Source organism: Athalia rosae, chromosome 2 (genome assembly GCF_917208135.1).
Source record: "Athalia rosae chromosome 2, iyAthRosa1.1, whole genome shotgun sequence".
In the NCBI taxonomy this organism is placed as follows: domain Eukaryota; kingdom Metazoa; phylum Arthropoda; class Insecta; order Hymenoptera; family Athaliidae; genus Athalia; species Athalia rosae.
Genome location: NC_064027.1, coordinates 17,075,050 through 17,087,906, shown reverse-complemented (window position 1 = coordinate 17,087,906; position 12,857 = coordinate 17,075,050). Strand labels below are relative to the sequence as shown.

At 45.7% G+C, this 12,857-nt stretch overlaps 2 protein-coding genes across 6 annotated transcripts in view; both read left to right on the top strand.

Annotated features, from left to right (window-relative positions):
* Nucleotides 1-12,857, top strand: part of LOC105692090 (CUGBP Elav-like family member 4) — a 531,822-nt gene that overhangs the window by 128,445 nt on the left and 390,520 nt on the right. The window lies entirely within an intron of this gene.
* Nucleotides 6,655-9,522, top strand: LOC105692089 (major royal jelly protein 1-like). The gene is made up of 3 exons (XM_012411072.3): nucleotides 6,655-7,308; nucleotides 8,026-8,432; nucleotides 8,740-9,522. The coding sequence occupies exons 1-3, from the start codon at nucleotides 6,949-6,951 to the stop codon at nucleotides 9,302-9,304; spliced, it is 1,332 nt and encodes a 443-aa protein (XP_012266495.2). The 5' UTR covers nucleotides 6,655-6,948; the 3' UTR covers nucleotides 9,305-9,522.

Below are 12,857 nucleotides of genomic sequence, written 5' to 3'. Positions count from 1 at the left end.
CTTCTCGTTCTCCGAGGTGGCTTTTCAATCGACGGGAGTTTCGAGACTCGAGACCGAGAAGAAAAAAAAAAAACGAAAAAACATTTGGATAAAAACAACGTAACGCGTAGCCCGTCCATTATTTTCTTCCATAGTCTCGCGGACGATCGATTTTCCGTGATATTTAAATAGAGTCAGATAAGAACGGCGAGGGGGCTTAACTTTCGGAGATTCTCTTTGAAGTGGAATTTCGCCCGGTTCATTTCGAAGAAGAGGCTGTTAAAGGTGCGAGTTAATTAGACCGATCCCCTCAAGGTAAAACTTTTATCCCTCTTTAGTGTACTCTGGAAAAAAAAAAAAAAGAAAAGTTGTCTCATTTTCACCGCAGGCGCACGCTCCTACTTTTTTTTTTTACCACCAACATTACCCGCGAAACGAGAAAAAATTGGTAGACTGGGAACAGGGATACGAACAGCGTCGAGAAAAAAAATCTACATTATATCGGATCATTCTTGGTTGCAGCCGGTTATTGTGCGGTACGGTTACCGCATTGCGCGCATTTCAGACGTTTTCGTATCCACGTAGCGAAGTTTCTTCCGCGCGCTACCAATTAGCTGATACCTCAAACTCCCACGATATCCTCTGTGAAATATACCCGCCGCGCTCCACATCCGCACTCCTTATACACGCGACATGCACAAATAAGAGTTTAGGTGTATCTTGACATCCCTCGATAGAATAGGTTGTTCCGTCGAGAGTAAGTTTCAGCTCTATATTGCGAAGAGAGTTGGTAACCGAGGCCTATCAAATTCTACGCAATTGAATAACGCGGAGAAGCATTCCCACGAATAAAATATACTTCGTGTGAGCGCGAATATGACGTGGATGTAGCTTTGTCGACCGAAGGTATTTCAATGGTACTGGCATTTTACTCGGGATTAATTAGCCGCCGTTATCGATGACTCGTAATCAAACGACCTATTAGATTGGAAAGCTCGCATAGATTACGGGAGGGGGGTAATTTTTTGAAACGGGTAGCGTGTAAGTTGAAAATCGATAAGGTACGTTGGTTGGTCGTTCTCCTCGGTTAACGCGTATAACGAGGGCGATAATAAAGGCCTAAGCAGGCTCAGAAAATGTTTAGGTAAAAAATGGAGCACTCTCCTTCGGAAAATGATGCACGAAGGATCCGCGAGAACCCCTCCGCAAGCTTGATCCCATTTAGTTTATCGCGCGGCGTCTGGAGTAACGAGAACCGGTATAGATTAGGCCGAATCACCGCGGTGATCCGCTTGGCAATCAAGAAAAACTTTTTTTCCATCGTTCCTACCGATTCCCAATCCGTATAGCTGTATATATACTCTCACCCGTTGCATATATTCGCCGGAGGAGCCGACGAAGAAAAAGACGCTATTGATCGCTGTCTATATAACAAACTTAAAATTGATGATCGGGTGGGGATGAGGTAAAAGTAACCACCTAGAACTAGACGTCTTACCATTAGCGTCTCTTCCTTGGGTACAGCGACCCACACCCGGCTATACCGTAAGACTGCGCGTCTTACCTACGTCTACAGCTATAAAGTGGACAATTCGAGAAAACCACAGGCTCAATTGCCAGCCCGGTGATTGAACGCTACCGATCTATTTTCCACGAAGCCGGTCGCGGCAGACTATAGATTTCTCACCGCCTCGAACGCGCGAGCGATGAGATAAATATACGCGATTCCAGACGCGCTTTAATCATTGCCAGAGATGACTTCCGTTGGCCTCTGAATAACGCGTTCCCGTGAATCATCGAACTGAGGATAATCGACAGGGGTTTCGAAGCGATTCATTGGAACGGCGTTTCGTTTTTCTAGCGCGAACAGTTCGCGGTTTTCTTAAAATATATTTTCGCTAATTGTTCGAAAGCGGTGGCGCGCGTACGTCGACCGTCTACGTCAAGCCCGACGGATCTCGCGACAAAACTCAGCGAGATGTGACTCTGATAGCGCGGGAGTTCTTAAAGTGAGTTTGGTAAACCCTCGTACAAGTCAAAGTTGCAGGGGAAACGGGTGGCGCTGCGGAGCGAGGCGCCGTAAAAGTTGGAGAAGTCAATTTTGTAGTTCGAGTTGGTAATGCGATTTGTGCGGGAATAAATAGTTTGAGAGAGACTGCCTATCCCGACCTCCGGCGTTGGTCCTCGCTCCCGCCCTCGTCTCCGTCCTCCTCCCTACGGCGTCACCCTTTTCCACCCTTTTCCACCCTTTTCCACCCTCACTCCCCCCCCCCCCCCTCCCCGTTCACCTTCTTCGTTGCCACGATGGCTCGGGACCACCTCCCGGGCCATGACTCTGGCAAAAGTGTCGCGGGCACGTCTACTGTCAGACGTACCGGACGTGATGTCGTTTCCGTAAGATGTTTTAGGCGACTTAACTCACGTGTCAACTGGAATATAAAATGGAATTCCGCGGCGGATCGCCTAGCCGTTGTTGAATTTGCCGACGATTCCGCGTTAAAGGCGGAACGGTAAACGCGCCCGTAGAGCCACGGAAATTGAAAATGTCTACGCGACAAGGGGCGAATCACGATGAAAGCGAAACGGAGAAGGCGGAGGAACGGAGGGTATACCGGGGGAGTATCGAGGCGAGGGAAACGATGACACGAATTCAAATTCAAAACTTGAGCGTGAAAAAAGCAGAGCCCCGGCGATTGTCTTGGAATAATAGGCGAACGCGGACGATCGCGTCCGTCGCCGGGATCGCCGGTTCTCGTCAGCGTTCCATTGAAAGAATTACGCGCCACTCGACCACCACCGCTAATCGTGACGAGCTCGATTACGGGCACCGCGAGTCCGCAATAAGGAGCGCGTTTATGGAAATAACAAGAATAATCCTCCAAATGAAAAGTTACGTTATTTAAACCGCTAATGGCAACGGCGTGTATATCCTTAATTATTATAATGGTTGCCTAATCCGCGGAAAACGTTACCCACACACACACACTCGCTTCCGCTAACGACTTTCTTATTTTACTCGCTATTTAACGCCGGGGCATTTATTTCACACAACATTCGCATACCGTAACACACCACATGTGCAGCGCATAAAAAACATCAGCTCTTTCGCCAACATTAAACACGGGTCATTTGAAGAATGATCGCCACCCCGTTACTATTAAAGCTCTATAACCCCGCCCAACTTCGTTACCACTGCGGCCAAATGACGAAGAAACTTTAATTATTGCTGCCCACCATACCCCGGACGCGATATGGTCAACAATTTGAACCAATGACAGCGGTGGGGTATAGTAGCAAAAAAATAAAGTGAAAGTAAAAGACCGAGGAAAAACGGAGCGATGAGCATTTATCTGACCTTGACTGTGGCGACCTCGGTTCAACAATAGTGAGAGAGCGCGCGGGGTCCTTGTCGCGTTAGTGTTATTGACCGTCTCGTATATATCCGTCAAATGGCCGGTGACTTGGCGTAACAGCGGTGATATAGCGGTATAAGCTGTTTCGCTATAAATAAGGGATGTGAAATACCTCTATTCTTACATCTCGGGAAGAAAGAAAGACAGTTTGCCGTAGAGCGTGACCGCTGCACCTGGAAGCAAGGAGAGACCCCCGAACCCGAGTTACCGAGGTAGACGAGGCGGAAAGATGTAGGGAGAGGAACGCTGAAAAAGAAAAAGTGGAGGAGATTACGGTCAACTTGGTCACACGTGCTTACATTGCACCGGCGATAGGATCACTCAACACGTTAGCCAATTTCACCTCGAGAAGCGCGAGCTCTATAATTCATATAGGTGCAGGTGACGAGTTGAACATACGGGATATAGGGCACACGGACCCGGTTCCCGGTTTCCTCCTCATTTCGTCGCGCGTCGCCGCCATCCGTGATACGACGACGGTAAAACTTCCATAGAAATATATATAAATAAATGAATAAATAAATTCGGAAATTCATATATAAATTCATAAATAAATGAATACATGAATACCAGAGGGAATCGATATAACACAAGAAAGGTGTCGGATGTGGGAATAACTCGGCGATAAGGTCCTCCTTTGGTTGATAAGAGTTAGTTTTGTGTAGGGCGAGGATGAATGAGCGGAGGTGCAGGTTTCCAGGCATGGCAGCGGTTTCTACGGACATATACGATACAAAGAGCTGGGAACTGCTCCGAAATACATTTTTCAAAATGTCACCCGACTCCTCCGTAAAACTCGTACAAGTTTTACGGATACTTCGGAATTTCGTGCGGCGCGAAACAAATTTGAATAATGCAATTGAATAAGTTTGGAAAGTGCATTAAAATACGGCAGCCGGGTGCGAACGAAAGAATGAAACAGTCGACGCGGTGACAGCCACAGGGGCCACCGAGTCGAGGGTGGTAGGGGCTAAGGAAACGAGACGGTCGCTCCGTCAAATAACAACCTCCGCCTCTATAGTTTCCATAGAAAATCCTAACCCCCTGTCCTTCTCTCATTTGCCAAAAGTAGAAACGTGACCCGACGAAACCGCGTTGTCCAGTCACCGAGTTTTTCGCCGACACTCGCACACCTTGACCACAGAGATATTCCGTAACGTGAACCGCACCAATACTTACGCAGCTGGACACGATTTCTTTTCTGTTTTTTTTTATACCTACGGATGCCGGGGTATATGAAATGTTTAATGACCGCTCGCTTGCCGTATTGAAAATCGTTACATGGCTCGGGGTAATATAGAATGAAAAAAAAAAAAAAAAAAAAAAGAAAAAAAGTTAGCGTTACGCAGGAACACCGATCGGTTGGAGCGTATTCGATAAGCAAGCTGAATTATCCTCGGTTAAATTATTCCGTCGCATAAATTAGCCGAAAAATCTCTGCGAAGAATCAGCCGATTGTGCTTGGGAACGGACTCGCCCCCGAATCGATATCTGATACGAGTGGGACATTGATATTACGTCTATTATTAGCGCTAACCCGATTGACCTAATTCACTTTCAACTGACAAAGGTGCGTTTCGTAACGGACACGTGATACACGGTAATGAGTGTGATTATTATTTTTTTTTCTTAATTCGATACCGATGTCAATTCGTCTTGGCAAATCGGATTCGGGGTAATCGGTATCATCTCGGCGTTTTCAGAGGCGTACGAAGAGCGTTCGCTATCTCCGGGGGTATCCTTGATATTTTATTTTTCGACGTCGCACCGACCCACATCCTGGTATCTACCGAAGTGCATTCGATAAATCGACCTACTCGACCGGAAAGCAGTCGAGCAGGTGTCTGCAGCACATTCGTACGACTGGTTTTGGCTCACTGACGAAACTAAATTGACGTAGGTGTGCCCGAGACATTTCGCGGTGCTTTGGACTCGATCTCTATTACATGAGAATGATTTTTCTTGACGTTGATCCGATTTCTCGCGGGTGACGTTGTCTCTTTGAAATCAAACTTGCGAATACGCGTCGGTTGGATCGGGATCTCGACGGTGCTCGGTCAACTGACAATAAGGTCCGCCGGCTAACGTGTCTCGAGTGGAATTGATGTGAATACGTTATTTCAAGACGAATTCATTAATGAGCTCGCTTTTACAGAAGACAAGCGCCCAATTAGCTCGAGGTAGATGTTTGAAATTTTGATGACGACCGTTGTCTTTTGAATTGCTGATCAAATATAGATAACTATCGAGGTCACCATTCCCCTGCGGATACCCTAAAATATTTATTTTTCACACCCACCTGCATAATCAATGGATCCGTATAATTCTACCATCTACCGTCATTTCGTCGCGTCCGGTCTGATTCCGACGCTGAGGGCAAATGTCGATTCGAATTTGGTTCGAGAAAATCATTGGAATCGAAAATGGGCAAAAATTGACGTTGGATGGGTGCTATTCTTCGAAATAAGCCGTGCGATGTCTCTGCAGTGGATATTATCATTCTTAAAATCCTGCGAACGCGAGGCTCTCACAGTCTACATTTGTTCGCTCGGTGCTGTTTACATTTCTCGGAGGAAAAGCTTTTCGAAGTAACTCCTAAAGACGATGACTCTGGTATTCCGGCAAACCGACATTTTGTTAGAACCCGGTGCGTGCCTCTTACGTCACACTACGATTTTGGAAAGAAATTCTACCAAATGGCCAAAAACCGGTGGACTTTTTTACCCTCGCAGATCATTTTTCGAATCTCTGCACAATTGTGACTCGAACCACTTGTCCGCTCATGATTCGATCGCAAAAATGTTGCAAAAAGAGAAAGAATTTATTTTTCATGCTTTCATTCAGGAACGCTTTGTATGAAAATATAATAAACACGTTTCATCCCATCTTACTTATACAACTATGGTCCTGCTTTCTGTACAGGTTACATAATCAACGGTTGGATGAAATTTAATAATAAATTATCGAAGACTGGTTTGGACGGGTTTTGTAAACCGTAGTCCCCCAGAATTCAGTATAAACAACTAGCTCATGGCCAGCTTCATCTTAATATATTCGGTGAGAAGTTGAGCCACCTGTATAGGTCGCGTATCATTGTTGAAAATTCTTTGTGATGTCACGGACACGTTCGGCTAATTATTACTAAAAATGGTATATGATCGGCTGAAAAGGATTCCACGAGGTCATCGAGGGGTCGAGGTGGGGTCGAACGGCTGGGAGGCAACCGAATACTACACCGAACGCTGTTAGCACCGGGGACTGGCGTATCTATCATACGAATACCACCGTGTCGATTCCCCACCATCCACACCGACTCGTGATTACCTCTCACCGATCGCCCCGAGGTTCGCAGAGGTGGACTGTGTGTTCAGTTCCAGTCTAGTCTTTCGCACAACTCGTTACAGTCCTCGATTACAGCTCTTTAATTACCGGTTACTTATCCGGCTGACTCGTCCACTTCTCCCATCCCACGTGGGAATCCCTATTTTTTCTACATCGGAAAACGATTTAAATAAAAAATTCCCGAGTGTCGAATGAGTAGGGGATAACGCGCACGATGGAAATGAAAATCTGGCTGACTTCGGTAGTTTTAATTTTAACACCACTTGCTTGGAATGCTGACGCGAAGGGGTTGGAAATCGTTTACGAATGGAAGTACCTAGATTGGGTTCCTCCGAGTGTTCAATTGGTCGGGAATAATTTCACCCTCGGAAACGCGTTTACCCAAGACGTGGACGTCGACAAAAAGGGTCGCGTCTTTGTAACGAGTCCGAAGTGGCCGGAGGGTGTGCCGATCGTATTGTCAGTTGTGACCAACGTGGCGGGACCAGGAGGTCCTTTGCTAACACCTTACCCCGATTGGACGTGGCATAAGTCAGATGGGTGTAACGGTCTCATCACGGCTTACAGAATAGCGGTAAATATCACAATCAGTATCGCCGAAGGTCGATTAATTGTTACTCTAGCCGATTAGTTTATGTTGAATAATCGACATTGTGACCGAAGCAAACGGATGAAATTCGAAAGTTAGTCACAAGTCATATCGATGTGTCTATTTTTCCTCGTTAACGAATGGACATTAAGACAATTATTTCGCCTCTCATCACAAAATTGTGATGTCAAAGTTAATCTACACACTTGATTTACTTTCCTGGAACGTTCGAAACATCACCTTGACGTATCGGTTGACCTTGCAGTTGTTTACACATTTTATTATATGGAACATAATCAATATTGAAACTCAAGGCTCACTCACTGTCGTAGCCTTATCCTTAAGCTTTTTTTCGTAGAGTTTTATTCCAATTAGACGATACCACTAACCGACTATTTAAGTACGTAACAGAACGTAATCCTTACAAAAAATCTACAAACGGACTTCGGTCTTATTTAAATTGGAATGAGTACATTTCGGTACGAGCGCAAAATGAAGCAACTTTTTCACGCGTGCGTTACAAAGATCAAGTTTTTTGTTCTTGCTCCTTAACAGTTATGAAACGTGATGAATAATTTCAAGGAAAAATATCAGCTATATTTCCAACGAGAGACAAAAAATTAGTCTTCCCATTCGTTAGCGTGTGTTGCGCCATTCGGGGAGTTTTGATAAATTCTCCTTGTCGTGATATGCCCAATCCAGATCGATGAATTCAATCGGCTGTGGGTGGTAGACATCGGCAGAATCGGTACGCAATCTCTGTGCCCAACGAAGATTCTCGTGTTTGATCTATGCACCGATCAACTGATACACAAGTACGTAATCCCAGAGGATCAAACGTTCAATGGTGGCGCGGCCCTCGTGACGCCCATTGTTGAGGTCGGCGAGAGTCCCGAGGATACAATTTTATACATGGCCGACGTCGATATGAATGGAATCGTGGTTTACGACTACAAACGTGATTTTTCATGGAGAATAAATAATACAAGGGGCAACGCTTTCGGCCCCGACGAAGAGGCTATGGAAATAACTATCGCCGGTGAGAGTTTCGATTTGACCGATGGTACGCTGGGTATGTCGCTCTCGCCCAAGGGATACTTCGACAGCAGGTACGGTGGAATGAATGTGGCAAAATCGAACGAATGCCTTCGAGTTGTTCGCGTAAATTGACGATTATCTTTTTGCTTTCTGAATTATATTGCTAATCAATTTCGTCACCGGTGTACGTGAGAAAATCTGGATAGAATTGTTTTATCGATCGGAAGCCACTCGGGTTCGTAATCGTTTCCCAATTTCGCTCTATGAAGAAGTTGTTACTTTTATTGCAAGCTTGAAAATATATAGAATACTGCGTAGAGTGGTAGGTTGATATTCCACGAGACGGGAAACAATCGGAAATCGATTTTAAATTTATAGGTACCTTTACTTCAACTCGCTGGCAAGCTACTATCAGAAGTTTTCGGATACGTCATCACTGAAGCAAGCTCAGTACAAAGGACCCATCGTTTTTCGATCCAAGCAGCGGCGCCAAAGCCAAGCCGGTCCTCAGGCCACGTCAAGGAGAGGAATTTTATTCTTCCAACTTGTACAATACACGGCTCTCGCCTGCTGGAATATGGACCGACCGTTCACGCCAGAAAACATAATCACTTTAGCCCAGGACGAAGAAACTCTTCAGTATATCAGTGGCATCAAAGTTCTTGTGAACGATTTCGGTGAAGAAGAGGTTTGGTTCAACACGAACCGACTCCAAAGGACGATCAACAATACCCGTAACCCCGCGGAAAAGAATTACAGGATTATAAAAGGAAAAGTCGACGACCTCGTCAGGGGTACCAGATGCGAATCTGACAGGGGCCACTATTCCCACCATACCGAACATCACCCCTACTTCGATCATCACCACGGCCCTGACCATCACCATTATCACCAGCAGTCCGCGCCGGACACGTCACCCTCCGGATCGTGGATTCAAATTTAATCGAACATACCTCAGCTTTGAATTCCTTCAACGATGAAATTTCTCATCAGGAATTTCTATTACAGAAAGAAAGGAATCTGACAATTAGTTCGAACTATTCCTTGCCGAGGGGGTTAGATAAATATATTCACGTTTTGTAATTCATATGCACATGTGTGCAAGAATATTCTATAACTCGCGTTTCGGACTTGTGCCAAAATAATTAACGATTAGAAAGATCCGGCTGAATCTATTTCGATCGAGAATCATCGCGATCGTTCCCTCATCTTTTACGTAAATTCAAACCATTTCACACGCACACTCAAGCAAATTGTAGATTAGTTTCATTGTGCCTGCATTCAAACACATCCCGATTAAGATAAAAATTGTTACGTCATCTTTAATTTGTGAAATCTTTCAACAGTATTCGATTTTGATAAACGCACTTAACGAAATGAGAACGTTCTCAGGTTGTAATCATTGCGACAAAGTGGTGTGAAAAAAAAAGGCCGTTCGCGAAGGTGAAACTGCTCGGGTACCGTGGAAATGGGTAAAACGAAAAAATGCTTGCCACTCATCGTTGTCGGAGTCGCACCACTTATTTTTCAGCAGTGATCAGAGACGATCATATTTTTGTTATGTTCCAAGGGGTGGCCCTGGCGATGACAGGTAACATATAGCTCGCAGTTTAGTTAACCGTTTCATTGCAGCCTTTCGAAACGTAACGATGGAGTCTGGTGTTGACAGGCGTATGATGTCGAGCCGGAATGTTTCGACTCCTCTGCTGGGAAACTTTGAATCGGGTACAATTTGAAACTTTTACCAACCACCTCGATGCCGAGTAACGGAAGCCGGTGCAACGACTGGAAAACCAGTTGTACGGGCGCGAAGGCCTTACCTACTATAATCTCGAACGTTTATTTCTACATAAAAAATTGCCACCGCCGATTCTTATTTTCCCACAATTTCGCGTGTTCGTAACGGCGGCATATTCATAACAGACCCTCCCAAATCTGGCAGTTAACCTCAGCCATCCCTGTGGCGTTTTGTCGTAAAATACAGCCCACCTTAAATTTCGTCCCCCGTGTAATATCCGAGGATTGTCGTTAAAGTAACTCTACGCATAACGTACGCCCATCCACTAATTGTAAGTAATATCGCCAGCTCTGCGCTCAGCTCTGACGGAAATACTGTTCAAAATGTGGCGGAACGTCGACGTAGACCGGCGCGGCGGGTCACGAGACGTTTCACCGATCTTCGCACAGGTTCGATATCAGCCAACTTTGTCGATTTCCTCGATTTTCGTTGCGTTTCGCGGAATTAGAATCCGTCTATTCACCGGACTTGTACTCGAGTATTACCCCGAAAGTATGTTAATTACATCGGGGCGGATGAACGGGTCAAAAGCTTACACCGATTCCGAGCCTTCTTTGTCTTCCTATCGCCCCGTTCGTTCCCTTTGCTTTCGCTTCCCTTCTATACAATCCTTCGAACCCTTCGGCCTGGTTAAGGCCGTATGTTATTATTACACCCATTGTTTTTAATCCAAGTTAATAGAAGGTATTCCGCCGACCGGCACGGGTGTGCTTTATGAGCTGCCGAGGACCGTGCGGGGGCTGACGGAATCGTAAAGGCTAAAGGGCACCGGTCGTCTAGAATTCAGATTTTATATTTCGTGGGCTGAACGCCTCTCCCTCGACTTTAATGTACGTGGACTTCGTACAAAATACAAAAATTGATCGAGGGGGGCCATCGTTACTTATTCTTCGGTGATTCGGTACATTTTCACATTCACTGCGTTTCCACATTTCACCGATATAACTCGTACTTTGTAGACACGTGTCGTCTACTTGGTTCGATATTTATTCACCAGATAATATCTGTTACCCGTTTCTCTCTTTTTTTTTTTTTGTCTGGTTAATTATACGACGCATGTTACTTGAACGATAGCATCGATGCTAGGGTATACACGGTGAGTCGATACGTAGTCTGATGAGATGATTTGTCCACGTTATCGGAGCATTCGAGCTGAATAATTACGGTGAAATACCGAAACCTGGTATTAGAAACTAGAAATACATTTGGAGGGATGTATTTTCTTTCAGCTACGGGGGAGACAGAGCGAAGGGTAATATTGTTCTTTGGAAATTGTTGCCTTCGAGTTCGCCGAAGTAGCGTACATATTCTTTATATCAGTGACCATAAAGAAGAGTTCGTATATCTTTTCTTCCGGAAAGCAGCAGTGTATTACAAAATCCCTCTCTACGGCTAGACCGCAGTAGTGACTTCACTACCGGCTGGGTATCAGTGCCAAACACTGGTAGTTATGTATATTAGGGGCAGTAAAACTGATGCAAATTTATTTCAAAATTCCACGCGGTTCTCGTAAAGTTGTTTTAAAACTACCCTCGTAAAACGATTTGAAATCTTTTCACGGGGAAACGCAGGACGATACTTAAATTGCATAATCTCATTTCGTCTTCAGACTGCGCCGTATAGCGATGGAACGAGCCAAGCGAAATCACAATACCCCGGAGTCAGGATGAGCACAAAAACCACGAACGGGTAAGACGTCCGATTGATAAAAATTATCACTTTCCTCCTACGTTCGTTCCCACTCGTGTACGGTCTTCGCGAGTTTAACCTGCTGCATCTCTGAACTCGTACAATGGGAGCTGACGTTGCGAGTAAGAAAATAAAGCAGAACGAAACTCTTGGCCATTTTTCTTAGCTCTCGGCTACTCGTGGAAAATGCCGCAGTTGGAACCGTCGCGGGGGAGAAACGATTCCTGAGCGAGTGGCCTGTCTCGGACGAGCACTGGATACTTAGAGAAGTACATGGAATTAAGTACATCCAAGTAAAAGAAGTATGTAGTACTTCATACAACAGCGTATAACCTACTTGGCTCTACAATTTCCAAGTTTCATATTTTCCCTGACGTATCTGGCTATTATATTTTGGCTAGGTATCCAGTTTCATCCGTCGTTGATTCCGTACTCCCGGTTACCGCCGCCGTTGAATAATTATTTCTTCCAACGATCCGCTTTACATCGGACGCAAAACTTGGAGAGGGACGATCGAGTAGAGCGAGGTGTACAGCAGCCGCTCGGCCGAGCGAGAAAAGCGTGTCGCTAATCCGACACAATGCTCGGAAGTAGATATTCCGTTACCGAGGTCGAAGCCCACCCTCGACAACCGTGACCACTAACCGCTCTCGACCGCTCTTAACCATCGCCCGCTCGAAAGTTCTCGGTAACCATCTTCGTTCGGTGGACGCGCTGGTCGTTGGAATTTCACCGATACCTCGTCGAGTGTCATCCGGTCAAACGGATCCCCCGATCGAGTTTCAGATGGGATTTTCTTGGCTCCCGCAAGGCTTGTCCCATGGGCCGGTTGATCTCCGCTGGCTCGAGTACCACCCACACCCGCAAAGGTGTAGTACGACCGTCGTCCAGCCTGTACAGCACTGGTAGCACCACCACCACCCCCATCACCACTACCACAGCCAGCTTCGCTTTCCAACAATTCCTCCACGACCGCCACTACGCACAGCTAGCGAAACAGTCAGTTGGT

Bases quoted from the DNA above. Each gene is read 5' to 3' on its own strand.
- LOC105692089 (XM_012411072.3), top strand. From the start codon at position 6,949: ATGGAAATGAAAATCTGGCTGACTTCGGTAGTTTTAATTTTAACACCA. The intron at 7,309-8,025 runs GTAAATATCACA...TGCCCAATCCAG, and splicing joins TCACGGCTTACAGAATAGCG to ATCGATGAATTCAATCGGCT. The intron at 8,433-8,739 runs GTACGGTGGAAT...TTAAATTTATAG, and splicing joins AAGGGATACTTCGACAGCAG to GTACCTTTACTTCAACTCGC.